The sequence below is a fragment of the Silurus aristotelis genome (assembly GCF_946808225.1).
Source record: "Silurus aristotelis genome assembly, chromosome: 16".
Lineage (NCBI taxonomy): Eukaryota > Metazoa > Chordata > Actinopteri > Siluriformes > Siluridae > Silurus > Silurus aristotelis.
This window is the reverse complement of record NC_139589.1, coordinates 16,234,515-16,255,997: the sequence shown is the minus strand read 5'-3', so window position 1 is coordinate 16,255,997 and position 21,483 is coordinate 16,234,515. Positions and strand designations below refer to the sequence as shown.

The 21,483-nt window shown below is 38.1% G+C and overlaps 2 protein-coding genes across 5 annotated transcripts in view; one reads left to right on the top strand and one right to left on the bottom strand.

The window, feature by feature from the left end:
- On the bottom strand, positions 1–8,524 carry skp1 (S-phase kinase-associated protein 1). The gene is made up of 6 exons (XM_083563810.1): positions 8,367–8,524; positions 7,540–7,636; positions 6,950–7,023; positions 3,196–3,339; positions 2,244–2,384; positions 1–609 (listed from the first exon to the last, which is right to left on the bottom strand). The coding sequence occupies exons 1-6, from the start codon at positions 8,367–8,369 to the stop codon at positions 574–576; spliced, it is 495 nt and encodes a 164-aa protein (XP_083419936.1). The 5' UTR covers positions 8,370–8,524; the 3' UTR covers positions 1–573.
- Positions 8,525–8,962: 438 nt separating this feature from the next.
- LOC310739360 (uncharacterized protein) overlaps positions 8,963–21,483 on the top strand; it is a 32,261-nt gene continuing 19,740 nt past the window's right edge. Inside the window, exons 1-4 of one of the 4 annotated variants that reach the window (XR_014537360.1) lie at positions 8,963–9,105; positions 20,374–20,419; positions 20,505–20,618; positions 20,762–20,890. Coding sequence is in view for 2 of the 4 variants with exons in the window: in XM_083565279.1 (XP_083421405.1) it covers positions 18,910–18,939; positions 20,374–20,419; positions 20,505–20,618; positions 20,762–20,890 (319 nt within the window). In the remaining 2 variants the exon portion in view is untranslated. Of the gene's footprint in view, positions 9,106–18,778; positions 18,940–20,373; positions 20,420–20,504; positions 20,619–20,761; positions 20,891–21,483 lie in introns of those variants that run through there. The other 3 variants (XM_083565279.1, XM_083565278.1, XR_014537361.1) reach the window with 3 other exon arrangements.

The following is a 21,483-nucleotide window of genomic DNA, read 5'->3' as shown; positions in this document are numbered from 1 at the left end:
CACATTTTGTTGGTTTTAATTTTTGAACTGAAAGATAATTTGATGCTTTGTGTTAGGAATAAAACTAGGAAATGGTATTTGATCTTTTACAATGTACAAGTGGCAACAAATCCATGCTCTGTGAGAACACATTTAACTTAAATACTTCCAGCCGACAGGTCAAGCTGAAAATTTTAGCCACACATTCTCTACCTTTTTAGACATGAAAAAGAAACATATATATAGAAGTCCAAATCCCCCACACACACACACACAACAAAAAACAACAACCCTTTGACTTAAAATAATGTCAAAATGTTAGTTTCCTGATGACACTTTATTCCCATAGAGGGTAATTGGGCTTCTACTTGTAAGAAGTAAGGAAACTTAATTTCTGCTGAATATACAAAGAATAAAAACTGATACCACTTAAATTATATATATTTTTTCCACTAGACAAGCAATGGAAATCATGCTATCAATACAGAAGAGATCTAATTCTACTGGTAAATATCAGCAAGTATGAATAGCGCAGTGCAACCAGTATGTGTGTTTTTGGGAACAATCCTTAGTGTGACATCGTTGGGGTGAACTTTATTTCTCTTCACACCATTGGTTCTCCTTGCGTACCTGTGTGAAACAGAGTGCAGATTTAGGTTTACACAGACTACAATAAAAAAAAATTTCATTTACAGGTGATTGCTGTACTTTAAAAAAGCAGACATGTAGAATTATCACATATGACCAGCAAAAACTTCTACCCTACAGGTTATGTTAAGATGACAGACACTTGATAGGGACAAAATGAGGCAAATATTACTTAGTACAAAAGTTTGTGTATTCCATTTTGACCTCTATATCAAAAGGAAATGTATTGCCTGCCCAAAAAAAAAGTCACACACCAACATTGGTTTGGACTGCCTTTTGCTGTGATCACAGCATGCATGTCATGGCATCGTTTTAATAAGCTTATGCAAGATCACATTCATCCAAAGCTGCATTAAATTTCTTGCCAAGATCTTATATTGATGATAAGACATTAGGAACTCTGCTTAATGTGCTCTTCTCCAGCACATTCCAAATATTTTCAATAGGGTCAAGGTGTTGTTTGGGCCCAGTGAATCCCAGCATTGTCATCTTGGAATATGCCTACGCAATCAGGGGAAAAAAAACACTGATTGAAAATAACCTGGTCATTTGGTATATTCAGGCAGTGAGCTGACCATGTTTTGGCACATAACATTGCTAAACATAGACCTGACAAAAAGAAACCCCATAACACTGCTCCCACAAGCTTTTACAATGGGCATTAGGCATGATGGGCATATCACTTTTTGTGTGAGAACATATGACTCACTTATTATGGCAGCTGCACTCAATTTATTTTGATACAAGGAATAAGTAGCTTCATTATCCAACTACTATGAAGCTCTCAGATCACTCTTGTATCACTTAAAATGTGTATTAGTCAATGTTTGCAGTAAACGACACAACTGCATCGAGCACTAGTCTTTCAAATCCGTGTTCTGTTCTTTGTAATCAACTGCACATAAGTTTCATCATCACTTGTTATGAAATCCCCTGTGGGACATCCTAAGCAGTACCTCAGACAATTAGCTAAACCAAGTCCGAATGTACCATGCATTTTAAGAGTGCTTAGCATGTCAACACAAGCCATAGAACTGAGAATGAGTTACAGTTACAGTGATTTTAGTGAAAGAAAACGCAGTCACCTGACAGACGAGTTCAACAATCTTAAAGTTATATTAAAAACACCACCACGCTACAAAATGGCTAAAGAATGATGAAAGGAGACCTTTATCAATTGCCTTTGCGAAAACCCTATTACTTAGCATGTCTCAGTACTATTATATATCTTCTCGCTATGCCTATTTATTTAGAATGTTCAACAAGTCAGGTAAGGTAGGGTTATACAAGTGATGTCTGTCTTCTTCAATATGTATGTTTTTCTTTCTCTTTGTACTCATACACAAAATAAAAGGAACCTGTAAAACAGGCTGTTGTACTTTAAAGGTTTGCACAAAATAAAAAATTATATTATATTAAGTGCTGCATAAATAAACTAAGTTTTAAAGTAGTCACTGCCTGTACAGACTGTGATTGTGTACATTTTAAGAAAAATGCTACCACTTCTTTTTGCCAACAATATTTTAGACATATAAAAATGATGCTCTAATAGCCTCGCCCACAGCCTAAATAGGCAAATAAAAAGTTTAATAGGTTAAGACTAATATTTCCCTTACCTGAGCTTCCTCTTCCTCTGTGAAGTCATTTTTGATATTAAATGTCTTCCTGATTTCTTCTGGGGTTTTTCCTTTAATCATATTGGCAACTGTTTTGCAGGTGACATCTAGTAATCCTTTGATGTCCAAATAATTTGCAGCCTAAACAAGGGAGACAAAATACATGTAAAGAAAAGAACGAAAGAATAACCCATTATAGAGAAATGCAAATTAATCCTACTCTTAATCCATCCTCGTATGCCACCATAATGTTTACTATTGACATTTTTTCTGCAGACATGGCAACAATCATGGGAAAAAGGAAAATATAAATTTGCAGTGTCCCAACAAAGCTTACTTTTTAATAGAGCAGAAAAAAACATGAAAATAAAATGCAGCCTACATTCCTAGTTTCTTCATTACCAACAACTATTAACCTTTTTAAAGCTAAAGCTCATTGAAAGTGCAACAGTTAATCAATAAGGTCGATAATAATCGTTAATGAAATTCGTTGTCAACTAATGCCATCATCGATTAGTCGGGCTGCTCAAGTTACAGATTAGTGTGACGGTAAAACAACACAGCCGCTTGTGAAAATGGCAGAGTGCAGGTCAACTGGCAGCAGAAAAAAAGAAAAGAGTGCAATTCAAGTAATGGGAGCATTTTATGCATTTAAAGCGGAGCTGGTGTCTGGAAGTACCACAGTGATGTACAAGCATGTGAAAAGAAAACACACTGGTGTCATGGATGAAGACGAAACATCACAGTTAGCAGAAACTGTATAATCATCATGTGAAAAGTTAATCTATCCAATTAACCGGGAAAAAAATTCCAATTATAATAATTGCCCGATAAATCGATTATCAAAATAATTATTAGCTGCAGCCCTACACTATTGTATTCACCATGGAAAACCCAAACAATAATCTATTTATGCATTAGCTTTAGCTTTTAAAAATGCATGAAAACAAACCAGGATGAGTTCAAAAAGTGTGCCCTGGTCCACTTTGAGAAACTCTTGATCCCAAACAGGGATATCATCTGTCCTCTTCTCTTTGTTCTCATCATCCTCAGGGGGTGGAGGGTCATCTTTGTGATGCGTACACCACTGAATTACCTATGTATATATATAAAAAAAACACACAAACGCAGAGTATAAATTTCAGTCCTGTGAGCTAGAGAGATAAACAATACAATTTCTTTTGCTTGAAGACACCCGATAATTATTTGACTACCATGCTCACTGGGCACAAATAGATGCATGCACTATCATTTTGCAGAAACAACTGAAAACCCTAGAAATCTGATCATACTTGGTGATAATCTTTTATAAACTTTTGTACGTCACTCTGGATAAGGGCGTAAATGTAAATGATCTGCCAGAAAAAAAACCCATCTAATTTATCAGCTCACAGACACTAGCGAGAATGTTATCCACTTACTACTATAAATAGGGATGGGTCTAGTTTACATTTTACCGATACCGGTACTAATCAATGCCGTTAATGATACTACACTGTATAATTTGGTGCAAAAAGACAAGCTGTAAAACATACTGAACATTTTAAGTTATTTAATTACTGCTGAACTAATAGTGGGGTGTACAAATGCTGCTAAGCAAACAGAAAAATGCACAAAGTGAGAGATAAAGAGAGAGCTTTCCTCAGCATACCACATCACAACATATTTGAACAGCATGTGCATAGAGAAGCAATTCTGGCATCTCTAGCAATTAGGCTAACTTATCTATTAGCTACAATACCTGATCCAGCTTGATTTCACCACAGTAAAGGGCAATAAATCCTTCACTATAAATTTAGAGACAGCCCTATGATGGCACACAAACGCACAGACGCATAGATATCAAACGTACGTTGAGCCAATGTCGGCCACATGCCATTTAGGAATATAAAATGACAAGCAGCAGCTCCTAATTCACCATTAACACCGACGTATACGAAGATAAAGTGACAACAACAGAATCGTTTGTCCTGAAGCTTATCAGTAGTCCTGTATTGATCCAATTAGGTACCGGTCCAAAAAAAAAAAAAATTGTTCTCGGTAACCATTGGCGATTATGAATTACCACTAAGACAGGGAGTGCTATTTATTGCTTGGCACCCCAATCAGTGGCTAAATTATCCTAAGACATGGCACAGCCTGCATTGTCCGAGTAGTTCCAATATAATGCAAAGTGTGTCTGCCGTTTAGCAAGTACGGCCAAGTTGTTTGTGGAATACAGCTTTAATACACTATGCCTTCTTAGCTCAAACACTGGGTTCCTGGAATTTAAAATTGGCAGAACATTCTCCTCCACACTGACCCTGCAGGGTTGTGTTCTCAACCCTTTTTAGTATTCCTTATTAGGGCTGGGCGATATGGCCTTAAAAAAATTAAAATAAAATCCCCGATTTGCGATTTAAATCGGTTCCCCCCCCGCTAAAAATCAATCTGCATATGACAATTTTAATTTTTATTTATTTTAAGTTTTAACTTTATTTAATAAAGTTTATTTATCCTTCTGGGATTATAACCCACTTTGGGTTAAAGTGCAATTAGAAACAACAAGCCAAAAATACAAGCTGGCAGCCCTGCCTTTGTAAATTGTGAAAATAGAACATAACATAACATAAAATGAGCAAACCTACAAAGAAAAATGTTTTATGAGTGTTTAAATGTGGAACATGATTGAAAATGCACCTGAGGTTTTAAGTGATTTTGCCTTTACTTTTCTCCAAAACTCCAAAATGAGAACATTTAAGAGAGTAATAGACAGGGACACTGTAAATAAAAATAATTTGAAAGATTGAGCAAACCTATAAAGAAAAATTTTTTGTGTAAAGAGTGTTTGAATGTGGAACATGGTTAAAAATGCAGTGATGCTTGGAGTGATTTTGCCTTTACTTTTCTTAAAGACTCCACAGTAAAATGACTGTTTGAATATGGTGATTTAAATGATCAGATTTTTCTGTTTCTTAACAGAAACGCCGTTCTGAAGCGCCTTTACATGTATTTTGGTCGCTTCGACCACCGTAAGTGTACGATTGGACACGCAACACTAAACAAAGTGCGGCTGCTTAACCGTGTATTTTCAACACGCGGCTGTCTTAACTTTTCTTGGGAACGAGTTCTTCTCTGCTCGCTGCCATGTTGTTTGTGTATGTCTATGGCAAACGCGTGGGGGGAGGGGGGCGGCGGCTGAGTTCGTTCGAAACTATGGGAGCCCAGAAGGGAGCGTCGGCGGACATTAAAGAGAAAACCGATTTTTATTAAAAGAGATCGATGTAAACTACACATTCGAGTTAATCGATAAAATCGATTTATCGCCCAGCCCTACTCCTTATAGACCTACAAATGCATTGCCATACACAGCTCTGTTGAATTTACAATTGATAAGCCTACAGAAAAAAAACCACAACCCAACACACTAGTTCCATGTAAACAACCCTTTGCTTAGCATCGTTTAAAACAAGGAAGGTTGTGGGAAACTGTGGGAAAGAGTAGCTCAGGTGTTGGACTTCTGATCAGAAGGTCACAATTTCAAATACCTGCAGCAAGCTGCCACTGCTAGACCCTTGGCCAAGGCTCTTAACTCTGAACTGCTTAAGTTGTATAAATGAGTTAATTGTAAGTCGTTCTGTGTCGGCCAAATGCCATAAATGTACATTTTATGAGACAGGACAGGAAGCACACCCATATGACCATCAACAGCTTCACATCACTAAGCCAGTGTTAAAAAAAAGCTCACAAAAACATATTTTATTCCTCAGATGGCTGAAGGTAAACCTGTACAACTGAGCGCATCCTGAATGGCTGCCTTAATGCCCGATATGGAAACAGCACTGCCCTCAACTGCAAAGCTCTGCAAAAAGAGGTGCAGACATACCAGTACATCATTTTTGCAGAGCTTTGCAGTCCATCACCAATCCAAGCTTGTTGGGAACCTAGAATCAAAGCACAAACGCAGCTTGTGCTTCACAATATGACCCCTATTGAGAAGACAGGGTTAAGGGCTTTGCCCAACAGTGGCACCTTAACAGTGATGCATTTTATCTTCCATCTTCCCATCTACCAAAAAAATGCTGTGAAATTGTCCCATAGAAAAAACATAAATAAGTTTAGAATAAGAATTAAACAGTGTTGTGTATCTGAGCTACTTTGCCAGAAAGCTTTTAGCAAGTATATCAAATGCTGTTCAACACCACACACATGCAGGTATAGTTCAAATTTAATTTCTATTTCATAATAACCTTAGCTAACATATAATGCTTGCATATTAATCCAAACCTCATTTCTGTTGTATTCCTGATCTTATTAACAAGTTTAACAGCAAATTCTAATAACATGCTAAATCTAGACCAGACAAACCACAGACAAGTCAAAAAGACAATGTTCATTGTTAAAAGCGCTATACAAATAAAATTGAATTGAAAAATAAAACAGCATCATATGTACACAATGTGTTTCATATGTTTTGCCACATCAATTAATACTGACAGTCAGCAAAAGGACAAAACAGGACAATACCATTTAACACACAATATCACAAACCTACAGTATATAAACAATAAGCAGCAAGGGAAGTTATTTTCATTTTACAGCATATGGACAGGAAAAAAAAAACATTTAGTTTGCGATCATATTGGTTTGAACTGGCATATATTTATTGTGATCAGCTTATGTAGTAATAATAAGGAAAAACAATGCTGCATAGATGGATATCAAACCTTTTTGAGGATGGCTGCATTCACATTTGGAAGAGGAACAGGATCATCGTCCCCTTCATCATCCATGCCTAAATCTATTAGACAAAGTCAGACCAAGTTAAAAAACTGGCACACAAATATTCTTTAAAATATGGGACCCTAAAAACCTGTCAAATTCGAATGTGGCATGCGCGTGAAAAGCAATCTCAAATTTTTGGTAATGTAGACCTGCAAGGACACAGTGCTTTGCTGCTTTTCTTCTGCATCAATCAGTAATCGATGGGAGGGAAAATAAATCGATTTGTGGTGATTTTTATGGTCCCCTTATACTCAGTACATTTACATTTATACATATTCGCTTCCACCCACCCACACACACACACACACACACACACAGGAACCACTGTAACATGTTACTCACTTTACAATTGCTTTAACATTAACAAGGGTGTGGATGGAGATACCAGTACCATGCTACTTACTTTTAATGGTTTTAATGTTTTGTTATGGCTTATCAGTTACTTTAAAATAATTAAACAATGTATAAATGAAATCTATATAACAAATTAGCAAACAGGGGCATGCATGGCAAAATATTTTAAGTAACTTACCTTCAAGCATTGTCTTTATAGTTACAGATTGCTTGGCGATTTCAACATCCACTTCAAACATTTCTCCATCAGAGCTTTGCAGCTTAATTGTTGGCATCTATAAAAAAAAAAAATAATAATTAATATATATATATATATATATATATATATATATATATATATATATATATATATATCCTACAATTGTAAAAAACCTACAATTGTAGCACTAAAGACAGACTGATATGGATTATCTAATGTCCTAAATAATCCAAACTGACTTTTTCAGACCATTCTTGTCTTATACATAAAACATACTTTTGTACAACAATATATATATAAAAAAAAACTCAGTGTAGTAGTAATAATGAAACAATTACATACTGCTATTTAACATTAAGAACCCTTATTTAGCTAACATTGAGAGCATATTATATTAGCTAGCTAACCAGCTCACGAACTAGTTTGTGTTGTCGCCACCATTTTAACAACATTGTAAAACAGACATGCTTGCTATCATAGCGCTCTCGAAAGAGCTTCATTTGCTAGCTAGTTCTCACTAGATCTTATGCTAATAGAATGAATATTCCTACAGTATGTACGGTAGTTAACTTATACAATACCACAGCAACGGTTTATTGAATTTACAAACATATATTGTCATGTAGCGTAGCGGCTAGCTAACAGGTCTGAATCGACTATAAGCGACAAGCTAGCTTGTAGCTGTTATGGGCATCAAGGCCTAGCAACGATTAATAAACAATTGAGCAAAACGCAAACAAAATTAGGTATTTGCCATTAGGACTTATTGTCGCAAAAAATACCATTCCTATAATTAAAATACATACCATGTACTTAATATGACTATATCCCTATAGAATTCAAAAACAAATTGTGAACGTCGAGAAGGCCCGTGACAACCGCAAATCCCCTCGTTGTCTTCCTTCTTCTTCTTTTCAGTTATTGGCTGTTAGCAGACCAGGTTTTGGTGCATTACCGCCACCCACTGAATAGGAGGGTGACGCATCAATGGGGAGAACTCTGATTTACTTAAGGATATTTTTTACAGAAAATTTTGTAAATCAGTCATGTTAATCTTGTTCACATTCATACTGTATAGTTTCAAGATTAGATCTCCCATTTTTGTATGCTTTACGGTAAAGGAGTATATGTTTCACTGTCTCCTCTTGACTATAATCATTTCATGTTTCTTGTTTTCCTATATGTACTGAATGACTTGACTTGAATGCCCAATTCAAAATCGAGTGATAACTGTGTCCTCTATCCGCTCCTTGCAAACTGTCCTTTCTGTGTTAATTTGCTTTTTTTATTCTATATAGGTGTCTTCCCTTGTGTTAGAAAGGTTTACTATCTAGTTCGAAGGACCAATTGTAAGGAAGTTTCACTATCTGGTGTACACTGATCAGGAGGTTGTACTCACCCTAGCACGGCAGTAAAAAACAGGGTATAGGATTCAGAACACTCAAACTTTACTGGAATAAAGATTGTTCGTGTGTGGTGTGATTCTTGCTGTCATCTGGCCTTTTATGCTCTTGATATAGAACGGTACACTGTGATGTCACAGAGGTAACTTATCATGGAATGGTAAACTGTGAATTTCTTCCTACACCTTTTGTTCTCTGGCCCACTGTCCGTGCCATGCCATTATAAAATTTTCTTTCCTTGATTAGGTTGACTTCAGCTTTACATTAGTGTAGCCTGGATATCAGTATATGTATGTTTTAACGCTTATTTAGCTTATTTGGCAACAGTCTCATTGTCCTCCACTCCCACTCCCATACCAAAGTCACACTGAAATTCATGTTGTGGATTCTGAGTCTTCTTCTTCTTCTTTCGGCTGTTCCCATTAGGGGTCGCCACAGCGGATCATCCGTCTCCATACCACCCTGTCCTCTACATCTGCCTCTTTCACACCAACTACCTGCATGTCTTCCCTCACCACATCCATGAACCTCCTCCTTGGCCTTCCTCTTTTCCTCCTACCTGGTGGCTCCATCTTCAGCATTTTTCTACCAATATAATTCATGTCCCTTCTCTGCACATGTCCAAAACATCTCAATCTCGCCTCCCTCACCTTGTCACCGAAACATCCTACATGTGCTGTCCCTCTAATAAACTCATTTCTAATCTTGTCCATCCTCGTCACTCCCAACGAAAACCTTAACATCTTCAGCTCTGCTACCTCCAGCTCCACCTCCTGTCTTTTACTCAATGCCACTGTCTCTAATCCATACAACATCGCAGGTCTCACCACAGTCCTATAAACTTTCCCTTTCATTCTTGCAGATACCCTACTATCACAAATCACTCCTGTCACTCTTCTCCACCCACTCCACCCTGCCTGCACTCTTTTCTTCACTTCTCTAACACACTCTCCATTACTTTGCACTGTTGACCCCAGGTACCTGAACTCCTCCACCTTCTCCACCTCTTCTCCCTGCAACCGCATCACTCCACTGCCCTCCCTCTCATTCACACACATGTACTCTGTCTTACTCCTACTGACTTTCATTCCCCTTCTCTCAAGCGCATATCTCCACCTCTCCAGGCTCTTCTCAACCTGCTCTCTACTCTCACCACAAATCACAATAATCATCTGCAAACATCATAGTCCAGGGAGACTCCTGTCTGACCTCGTCCATCAACCTGTCCATCACCACTGCAAACAGGAAAGGGCTCAGGGCCGATCCTTGATGCAGTCCAACCTTCACCCTGAACCAGTCTGTCGTACCTACTGCACACTTCACTGCCGTCACACTGTCCTCATACATGTCCTGCACCACCCTCACATACTTCTCTGACACACCTGACTTCCTCATACAATACCACAACTCCTCTCTCTGCACCCTGTCGTACGCTTTCTCTAAATCCACAAATACACAATGCAGCTCCTTCTGTCCTTCTCTATACTTCTCCATCAACATCCTCAAAGCAAATAAGGCATCTGTGGTGCTCTTCCTTGGCATGAAACCATACTGTTGCTCACAGATAGTCACCTCTTCTCTCAGCCTGGCTTCCACTACTCTTTCCCATAACTTCATGGTGTGACTGATCAACTTAATTCCCCTGTAGTTACTGCAGGTCTGCACATCTCCCTTATGTTTAAAGATCGGTACCAGCACACTCCTTCTCCATTCCTCAGGCATCTTCTCACCTTCCAGAATCCTGTTAAACAATCTGGTTAAAAACTCCACTGCCATCTCTCCTAAACATCTCCACGCTTCTACCGGTATGTCATCTGGTCCAACCGACTTTCCATTCTTCATCCTCTTAATTGCTGCTCTCACTTCCTCCTTACTAATCCTATCTACATCCTGCTTCACCAACTCCACATCCTCCAACCTTCTCTCTCTCTGATTTTCCTCATTTATCAGCTGCTCAAAATACTCCCTCCATCTTCTCAACACACTCTCCTCATTAGTCAACACATTTCCCTCTCCATCCTTTATTGCTCTAACTTGCAGTACATCCTTCCCAGCTCGGTGCCTTTGCCTGGCCAATCGGTATAAATCCTTTTCTCCTTCCTTAGTGTCCAACCTCTTATACAGCTCCTCATATGCCTTTTCCTTGGCTTTCGCCACATCCCTTTTTACCTGCTGCCGCATCTCCTTGTACTCCTGCCTACTTTTCTCATCACTCTGTCGATCCCACTTCTGTTTTGCCAACTTCTTTCCCCTAATGCTCTCCTGCACTTCCTTATTCCACCACCACGTCTCCTTGTCTTGCTTTCTATTTCCAGATGTCACTCCAAGTACTTTTCTAGCTGCCTCCCTCATCACTCCTGCAGTAGTTGCCCAATCATCCGGCACCTCTTCACCACCACCAAGCCCCTGTCTGACCTCTTCCCTGAACCTCACACTACACTCTTCCTCCTTCAGTTTCCACCATCTTATTCTTCTTTCAATCCTTACTTTCCTCCTCTTCTTCTTCGCCTCCAAAACCATCCTACAGACCACCATCCGATGCTGTCTAGCTACACTGTCCCCCGCCAACACCTTACAGTCTCCAATCTCCTTCAGGTTGCATCTCCTACACAGAACATAATCCACCTGTGTGCACCTTCCTCCACTCTTATACGTCACCCTATGATCCTCCTTCTTCTTAAAATACGTGTTCACCACTGCCATTTCCATCCTTTTAGCAAAATCTACCACCATCTGCCCTTTCACATTCCTCTCCTTAAAACCATACCTACCCATCACCTCCTCATCACCTCTGTTCCCTTCACCTACATGCCCATTAAAGTCTGCCCCAATCACCAATCGTTCTTTCCTAGGTACACCATCTACCACTTCATCTAATTCACTCCAGAATCTTTCCTTCTCCTCCATCTCACAGCCAACTTGTGGAGCATAGGCACTGATGACATTTATCATCATCCCTTCAACCTCCACCTTCACGATCATCACCCTATCAGAAACTCTCTTCACCTCCACTACACTCTTACTGTACTCTTCCTTCAGAATCACCCCTACACCATTTCTCTTTCCATCCACACCATGATAAAACAGTTTAAACCCACCTCCAATGTTCCTGGCCTTACTCCCTTTCCACTTGGTCTCCTGAACACACAGCATATCTACCTTTCTCCTCTCCATCATATCAGCTACCTCTCTCCCTTTACCCGTCATAGTACCAACATTTAAAGTACCAACCTGAACCTCCAGTCTCCTACACTGCTCCTTTTCCTGCCGTCTCTGTAGACGTCTTCCTCCTCTCCTTCTCCTCCTTCGGCCAACAGTAGCCCAATTTCCACCGGTACCCTGTCGGCTAACGATACCTGTGGCGGTCGTTGTTAACCCGGGCCTCAACCGATCCGGTATGAAATTCTCATTTGTGATCCGCATATTTGATTTGGCACATGTTTTACGCTGGATGCCCTTCCTAACGCAACCCTCCCCATTTACCCGGGCTTGGGACCGGCACTAAGAGTACACTGGCTTGTGCATCCATAATGGCTGGGTTTTGTGGATTCTGAGTAAACATTCTAATATATCATATATTATATCTTTACTTGCTGTATACTGTCCACTGGAGAAACTTGGTAAAGCTGAGTGAGAGTCTGTGCATATTATCACGTTCTGGCTATGCATTCTCCACCCACTGCAGGAATGGCAATTAGTTGTGGTATAAAATAGTATTTGTTATCCTTTTCCTTTAGCTGAAATAAATGTTAGGAGTATATACTGCTGCTGCTATTATCCTGTTATTGGATTCTTGGAAACATTTGAAACCTTGTAATAATGGATATATTTGTTCAAGGTGTTGTTTAGCAACTAATTATTTTGAAGTGACCTTTCCTTTATTCAACTTTTTTCTGCAACTCCAAGTCAACTTGTGGTGGTGTAAATTGCCAGGGGGAGTGTTTGATATAGTAAATAGTAGGGCTAACTATGATATATTCGATACACATGCTCTGAGCATCCACAGCAGCAGCCTACCGAAAGCTTCAAATGCTGCTTTTTTCATACTCCCATCATTCCCCAAACATTTACTTACTGAGAGTGATTACACCCCCCCCCACACACACACATATATATATATATATATATATATATATATATATATATATATATATATATATATATATATATATATATATATATATATATATATATACACACATACACATACATACATATATATATACACACATACATACATATACAGTGTTGGGGGTAACAAGTAACGTGCGTTACGTAATAATATTACTTTTCTGGAGTAAACGAGTAAAGTAGCGCGTTACTTTATACATTTACACATTAATATCTGAGTTACTTTAAAAAAAAAGTAATGCGAGTTACTTTTCAGTTAAATTATTTTGCATAAAAAATAAATACTGAATTAAAATGTACGTAGTCACGTAGAATCGCGCACTCATACGTGCGAGCCGCGGGAACAGAAGCTGGTCAGAAGCGGAGATGGCAAACCAGAGAATTACATTACTGTGATGGAAGTATTCTTATTATTTTGAAATAGTCAAGGAAAAGGAGAAAGGAATAATGGTTAAGTGTAGATTATGTGTTGGTGAAAAGCTCTTGTCAACTGCAAAAAATACCACTTAAAAAAAAAAAAGGCACAGCACTACAGGTGTGTGTGTGTGTGTGTGTGTGTGTGTGTGTGTGTGTATATAATGTTGAATATATGCATATACTAGCTGAAAGTACCCGTGCTTCGCTACGGAAGGCAGAACGCCAAGCAATATGGCAATAAGCAGTAAGCACTGAGCAGGACTGGATGATCAGAGATCAGAACGTAACGTCAACAAATAACGTACTACCCCTTTGTAGTACCGATACAGGGCAAACTACTTTGCAAATAATTTGTATCGTGCATTTAACATCTAATAAGAAACAATGTACTAAGTTTCAGTAGGATCCGTAATGTTATTTCGAAGAATGTACAATGCGTGAGAAATCGCGTTTTTCGCGAGTTAGGCGCGATCCAGGGCGAATTTTTCAAAACCCTTTCTTAGTGAGCACCTAAGACCCAAGAGGAAGGTATGTTCCAAATTTCATTGCAATCCGTTCAGTGGTTTTTGAGATTTCGTGATGAGTGAGTGAGTCAGTCAGTGGTATTTGAGCTTTATATATATAGATGGAAATGGAGACAGAAATATAGAAAACTTTTGCCGACTTTCCACCACTGCAGATCTGTTGACTGCTCAGAATAAAAGTTTTCCGTGGGAGACACATGATGCCATCGCAGCGGAGATAAAGCAAATTAACAGCTCGTTTGCTCTTTGTGGGAAGATAAACTGCCACGGTCACTGATAATAGCGCGAACTTTGTAAACGCGTTCAGAATGTTTCAAGCTGATGATGAAGCAGAGAATGATGTAGACGAGGACGAGGTCTTATTTACGGAATTGCACGATGTTTTACGAGATGACAGCGAAAGGTATGTTCTCCCTCCACATAACCGGTGTGCAGCCCACACCCTTAACCTTATATACACGAACGATAGTTACATTTCTGACGGCGAAGGCAGATTGCAAAGCAGTGTACAGAAGTGCGACTGGAAAGTGTTCAGCCTTGTGGTCAAAATTTAGTCGATCATCTTATTGTTCTCAGAAGTTATTAAGCATTTTAAATGTTTTAGACATGTCTATTGCCCTAATATAACTGATTTCTTAATGGCAATTGTTTATATTACACCTGTTACACCTGTAAGGCGTGAAAGAGATACAAGTAACGCAAAAGTAATATAACGCATTACTTTCCTTAAAAAGTAACTAAGTAACGTAATTAGTTGAGCGTGGTGCGTCTCACACTCGCAATCAACCACTACCGCATGAATAAATGTTAAATTATGTTTACATTACGGTAATTTGCGGTGTATTTGTTTGTTAAAATAGGCTACAAATACTTTTTAAGTGCAGAAATAAGCGATCGAATGAGATCTCGGAACGGATTAAATCACTTTTACACTCATTCTTATGAGGAAAATCAGTTCGAACGTACGAGCAAATGGACCTACGAGCAATTTTCAAGAACGAACTATGCTAGTACAACAGGGTTTTACTGTATATATATATATATAGGAGGGATTTTGGCCCACTCCTCCACACAGATCTTCTCTAGATCAGTCAGGTTTCTGGCCTGTCGCCTAGACATGTGCTGGTTTAAGCAGGGGAACCTTCCGTGCCATGCATGATTTCAAACCATGACGTCTTAGTGTATTACCAACAGTAACCTTGGAAACGGTGGTTCCAGCTCTTTTCAGGTCATTGACCAGCTCCTCCCGTGTAGTTCTGGGCTGATTTCTCACCTTCCTTAGGATCATTGATACTCCACGAGGTGAGATCTTGCATGGAGCCCCAGTCTGAGGGAGATTGACAGTCATGTTTAGCTTCTTCCATTTTCTAATGATTGCTCCAACAGTGGACCTTTTTTCACCAAGCTGCTTGGCAATTTCCCCGTAGCCCTTTCCAGCCTTGTGGAGGTGTACAATTTTGTCTCTAGTGTCTTTGGACAGCTCTTTGGTCTTGGCCATGTGGTCTTGGCCATGTTAGTGTATATATATATATATATATATATATATATAAAATGACATTTTAACATTGTGAATTATTACAGGTGAATCAGAATTAGAATCAGGTTTATTGGCCAAGTGTGTTGACACAAGGAATTTGGTTTCAGCTGTTAGTTACTCTCAAAGTACAGACATAAATAAAAACTATACATTCCGCTTGGACTATTCAAGACAAGACAAGACAATACAGACAATGTGAAACAATATAGACAGTATGAGTATTAAATAGGGATACAGATTTATGACAGATCAGTAATGTACATGAAGTGTGAGTGCATGGTAGTGCAAATGACAGTATGGTATGATAAAGAGTTTACTATAGAACTTTGTACAATATATAGCAGCCATAGTGTGTGTAACATATACGTTTTCTGGTTCTTGTATGGTACAGGTCCTGGAGAGTGGGCAGGGGAGCACCAATTATTTTTTCTGCTGTTTTAACTGTTTTCTGCAGTCTGTTTCTGTCCTGTTTTGTTGCTGCTCCAAACCAGATGGTGATTGATGAGCACAGGACAGATTCAAAGACTGCAGTTTAGAACTGTATCAACAGCTCCTGTGGCAGATTGTACTTCCTTATTTGAAGTAGAAAGTACATCCTCTGCTGAGTTTATGTTGGAATCCCATTTTAGGTCTATGGAAATGGTAGTACCCAGAAACTTGAAGTTCTCCACAGATGACACAGGGATGTTGGATATTGTGAGGGGGAGTAGTGTTGAAGGGTGTTTCCTAAAGTCCACTATCATCTCCAAAGTTTTGTGTATGTTTAGCTCTAGGTTGTTCTGACTGCACCATAGCACCAGCTTCACCTCCTGCTCATATGCAGACTCATCGCCATCTTGGATGAGTCCGATGAGCGTGGTATCATCTGCAAATTTCAGTTGTTTAACAGTTGGGTCACTTAATGTGTAGTCGTTCGTATAGAGGGAGAATTGTAGTGGGGTGAGGACACATCCCCGAGGAGCACCAGTGCTGACTGTCTGAATACCGGAGGTAACACCTTCCAGTCTCACCTGTTGTTTCCTGCCTGGTGATCCACTGACAGATGGCAGGGGGTATAGTGAGGATTAGGAGTTTGGAGTGGAGAATTCCTGGAATTATTGTATTGAAAGCTGAACTGAAGTCAACAAACAGAATCCGGGCATATGTTCCTGGGCAGTCAAGGTGTTGCAGAATGTAGTTCAGCCCCATGTTGACTGCATCTGTTTGCTCGGTATGCAAACTGTCACCTTCTTTAGGTGAATAACAGTAACAGTGATAATCTGTTTTTCATGGCACCTGTTAGTGGGTGGGATATACAAACCTGATTCCAAAAAAATTGGGACACTGTACAAATTGTGAACTGAGCGCTGATAACAACTTGGGTTGTCCTTATCCTCTTTAGACCTGATGACATGGCAGCCCAGTTTTCCAAAAATAACTTAAAATTTAGATTCGTCTGACCACAGAACAATTTTCCACCTTTCCAACAGTCCATTTTAAATGAGCCTTGGCCCAGAGAAAACGCCTGGACTTTTGGATCATGTTTAGATATGGCTTATTTTTTTTACCTTCTTTTTAGAGTTTTAGCCAGCAACCGTGAATTGCACGGTGGATTGTGTTCACCGACAATGTTTTCTGGAAGTATTCCTGAGCCCATGTTGTGATTTTCATTCCAGTAGCATTCCAGTATGTGATGCAGTGCCGTCTAAGGGCTCAAAGATCACAGGCATCCAGTATGGTTTTCCGGCCTTGACCCTTACGCGTTGTTCAGAGAGTGTTCCAGATTCTCTGAATCTTTGGATGTAATTATTCAATTCAATTCATTTTTATTTGTATAGCGCTTAACAATAAACATTGTCTCAAAGCAGCTTTAGACAGATAATATGGTGATTAAAAGTGAATATGTTCTTTATAAGTAAGTTTGTCCCTGATGAGCAAGCCGGTGGCGACTGTGGCAAGGAAAAACTCCCCGAGATGGCATAAGGAAGAAACCTTGAGAGGAAACAGACTCAAGAGGGAACCCATCCACATCTGGGTATTATGCACTGTAGATGATGATAACTTCAATCTCTTTGCAATTGTTCTCTGAGAAACTCCTTTTTGATATTGCTCCACTATTTTTCGCCACAGCATTGGGGGAATTGGTAATCCTCTGACCATCTTGACTTCTGAGAGACACTGCCACTCTGAGAGGCTCTTTTTATATCCAATCATGTTGCCAATTGACCTAATAAGTTGAAAATTGGTCCTCCAGCTGTTCCTTATATGTACATTTAACTTTTTTGGCCTCTTATTGCTATCTGTCCCAACTTTTTTGGAATGTGTAGCTCTCATGAAATCCAAAATGAGCCAATATTTGGCATGACATTTCAAAATGTCTCACTTTCAACATTTGATATGTTATCTATATTCTATTGTGAATAAAATATAAGTTTATGAGATTTGTAAATTATCGCATTCCTTTTTTTTATTCACAATTTGTACAGTGTCCCAACTTTTTTGGAATCGGGTTTGTATTAGGCAACAGCAAGTGAACATTTTGTCCTCAAAGTTCATGTGTTAGAAGCAGGAAAACAGAATCTCCAAACTGCAGCTGTTGCAGGGTGGTTTTAGTCTGCTGTCAAAGTAACAGTGGCCATAAAGTTATGTTTCCTAGTTTCCTAGTTATATATATATATATATATATATATATATATATATATATATATATATATATATATATATATATATATATATATATATATATATATATATATATAAAAGAGTAGTATATAGAAAGATGTAGTAGAAGAAGAAGAAGAAGAAGAAGAAGAAGAAGAAGAAGAAGAAGCTGTAGAAGGATTTTTTTTCCTGCATTTGTCAAGACTCTTCATTCCAAGTCTCTAATTGGAAACAGTTGATGAAGGGTACAATTCACAAAATTGAAAAAGAAGAAATGTCAACATTCATACAAAAAAATCCTTTAAAGAAGAGGGAATGCAATTACTGTGTGACAGATATAAATATTTTAAATATGATGTACATGACGTGTACATTTTGTTAGCTTTGTTTGATTAACCATATATATATATATATATATATATATATATATATATATATATATATATATATATATATATATATATATATAACAGAAAAGATGTCCTGCCCATTAACTATTTATGATGCTGCAAACTAAGTGATATTGCCAATTCTTACTACTAACAGCGCTTGTGAACATTGCACACGTGCGCTGCAGGAGAAACCTTGTAACCGTTTTAAAGCTTAATAAAATGTGCGCATGTGCAACAATTGCAGCGCAAAGACGCGGATGTTTACTGTGCTGCAGTAACGGTGTATTGTTGATCATTCTTCTGCCATGTCAGTGAATTTACCTCTTTCTGTAAATGTAAGTGTCTTTACCTCGTTTACTGACGAGCTAAAAATTGCCTGACTAACCAAAACTTGAAAATCAAGTCGGCGCATAATGTGGCGTTCGTGACAACTGGGAACTCGGGATTTTCTATTCGAAATCTAATTATTTCCTAACTTAGATCGTTGGTGCTAATTCACTCGGTTGATGTAGAAAAGAAAAAGAACTGGCTACAAAAAAATGCTTGGTAGTTGCTTCATATATTTTAAAACATAATTTGATGAAGGTTATAGTCAACCCTTAAAAAAAAAAATCCTAAACAATTTAAAAACAAACAATACAATTTTGTCTTTTGTTTGCTTTGTATAAACAAAACAAAACTCTTAAAGTTACTTTTACTTTCACAGTAACAGGATGGAGTAAATATTGGTACAGTTTATGTTAATTGGTGTGTAAACACTCAAAACGATTTGAGCAACAACAGGGGGATAATAGCGAGGGGCGTTAAAACAGGCTAGCCATTATACAGTTAGAAGAAGCCCTTATTTGTTACAAATATATAACAGCACAGAGAAATTACTTTCTTCATGAATTCCAGCTCATTTGAAAATTCAGATTACTGAGTAATCACTGTTACTGTTACCTGCGGGGGAGAGGAGGTTTTATATGGAGGTATAACAGGGAGGAGTCCCCAGGATCAGTGTAAGGTCAGGTGTTGCTTGCCAGGCTGCAGCTGGAGTTGTCTTCTTCACAATGCTTTGGTTTGCTTTGCTTTGGATATCTTTTAGTGACACTTTGGATCCTGGATGGGGTAAATTGTCTCTTACAGGAGAGTTCTGTCTGTCTTGTTTTTAATACCCTCATGCTGACTTGTAGTGTGCTAGCTACCAAAGATATATTTTTTTTTTATAGATGTTAAACTGCCGATTATATAGTTTACTATGAATGTTTCTCTAGCCTAAACACTAATCATAGATTGTAAACTCTGGAAATATCTCTCAGGCCACTTAGAACCTCATTCTGTGTTCAGTTTAGTTAAATTCAGAACAAATTCAGTTTAATTTAAAATTTTGATTGATGATTTTAGTCATTGCAAAATCCATAAAGTAATTGCAAAATATAATGTTTCAGCAACTGGTTTTGTGTGCATTTGGATGTATGGCATTTTCTGGTCAAAACCAAGATTTTATGTGTATGAGATATTATATGATTTGGTCATATAATACAGTCTCTGGAGCATGGGATCAAATTAAAATCCTATTTCTTAATTCAAGAAATTTGTAATAGAGGTATTCATTATGTTAATTGTAATGTAACATTTTATAGTATATTCACAGTATGTAAAAGCAGAATTTGTTATTCTAAGAAAAATATGCCATGTACTAATAATTTAGCCACATCACCTTTGGAGGCATGTTTGTGTAATAGTAAATATGTTGTATTCCTTTTTGTAATACCTGTGTTTTTTAGGGCATAGTGACCCACAGTGCCAGAGAACTCAGCCAAGACTGCACAAGTAGGGTTTTGAGATATTTTTTAAAGAATAACTATTTGCTGCTGAGCCTAGCACTTACTATAATGAAAGTCTTGTTACAATTTAGGCATGATCATGCCTTCTGGTGTTTCCAGTTTCTTTCTGGATTGTATGGATTCAGACATGGAGGCAGGGGACCTACTACCTTCCATTGAGACTTTGTGCAAAGCTGATACTTATGGTAAGTGTTCTTATGTATTGATTACTGATGGTATATTTCCAGTTATATGAATTGTATAGTAACCATATATTTTTATGTTTATTTTCAACTACAGTTCGAACTTAATAAAATGCAATGCATGTCTGCCTTTCTGTCTGACTCAGATGAGGGAACAGGTTTGGTCAGTGAAGAGGAAATGCTGCACTGCTATAACAAGAATTCAACACTTCTCAGTTTTAGTGATGCTGTAAATATTGACATGCAGCACCCTCCAAACCTCTCCTCAATTCTAGGTATTATATGTAGATTAAAAGTATATATTAATACAGTGTGGAATTACTTAAATTTAAATATGTAGATTTCAATGTTTATTGCAGGCTCTCAGATTTTTTAAAACCATTATGTTTTGCTCTTACTGTAATGCAATGTCACTAACTGTTATGTTTATTATAACTATTATTTTGTGCAATATATAGATTTAAAATTGGAAGTGTTCTGTTTTGGGAGATCATTTAAAACATTTAATTTAAAGCTGTTAACAATAGCTATCTAACACCAGATTGACATTTTTTGGCTTGTTGCATTCCAGAAGAACCAGAATCTATTCTGAATCTGCAGTGATTGTCAAAATTGGGTCCTTTAAGAAATATATATTTTTTATAATGCCAGTATAATTGCACACATGTCGGATTTATTTATAGTAGGGTTGCGACAACTAATCAATAAAATCGATAATAATCGATAATGAAATTCGTTGTCAACGAATGCCGTTATCGGTTAGTTGGGCTGCTCAAGTTACGGTTTATCATGATTGTAAGACAACACAGCCGCTGAAAATGGTGAAGAGCACAGGGTCAGCCGGCAGCAGGAAAAGAAAACACACTGG

Coding starts and splice junctions, on each gene's coding strand:
- skp1 (XM_083563810.1), bottom strand. Junction 7,024..7,539: donor TATAAAGACAATGCTTGAAG/GTAAGTTACTTA, acceptor TTTGTCTAATAG/ATTTAGGCATGGATGATGAA. Junction 2,385..3,195: donor CACTTTTTGAACTCATCCTG/GTTTGTTTTCAT, acceptor TCCCTTGTTTAG/GCTGCAAATTATTTGGACAT.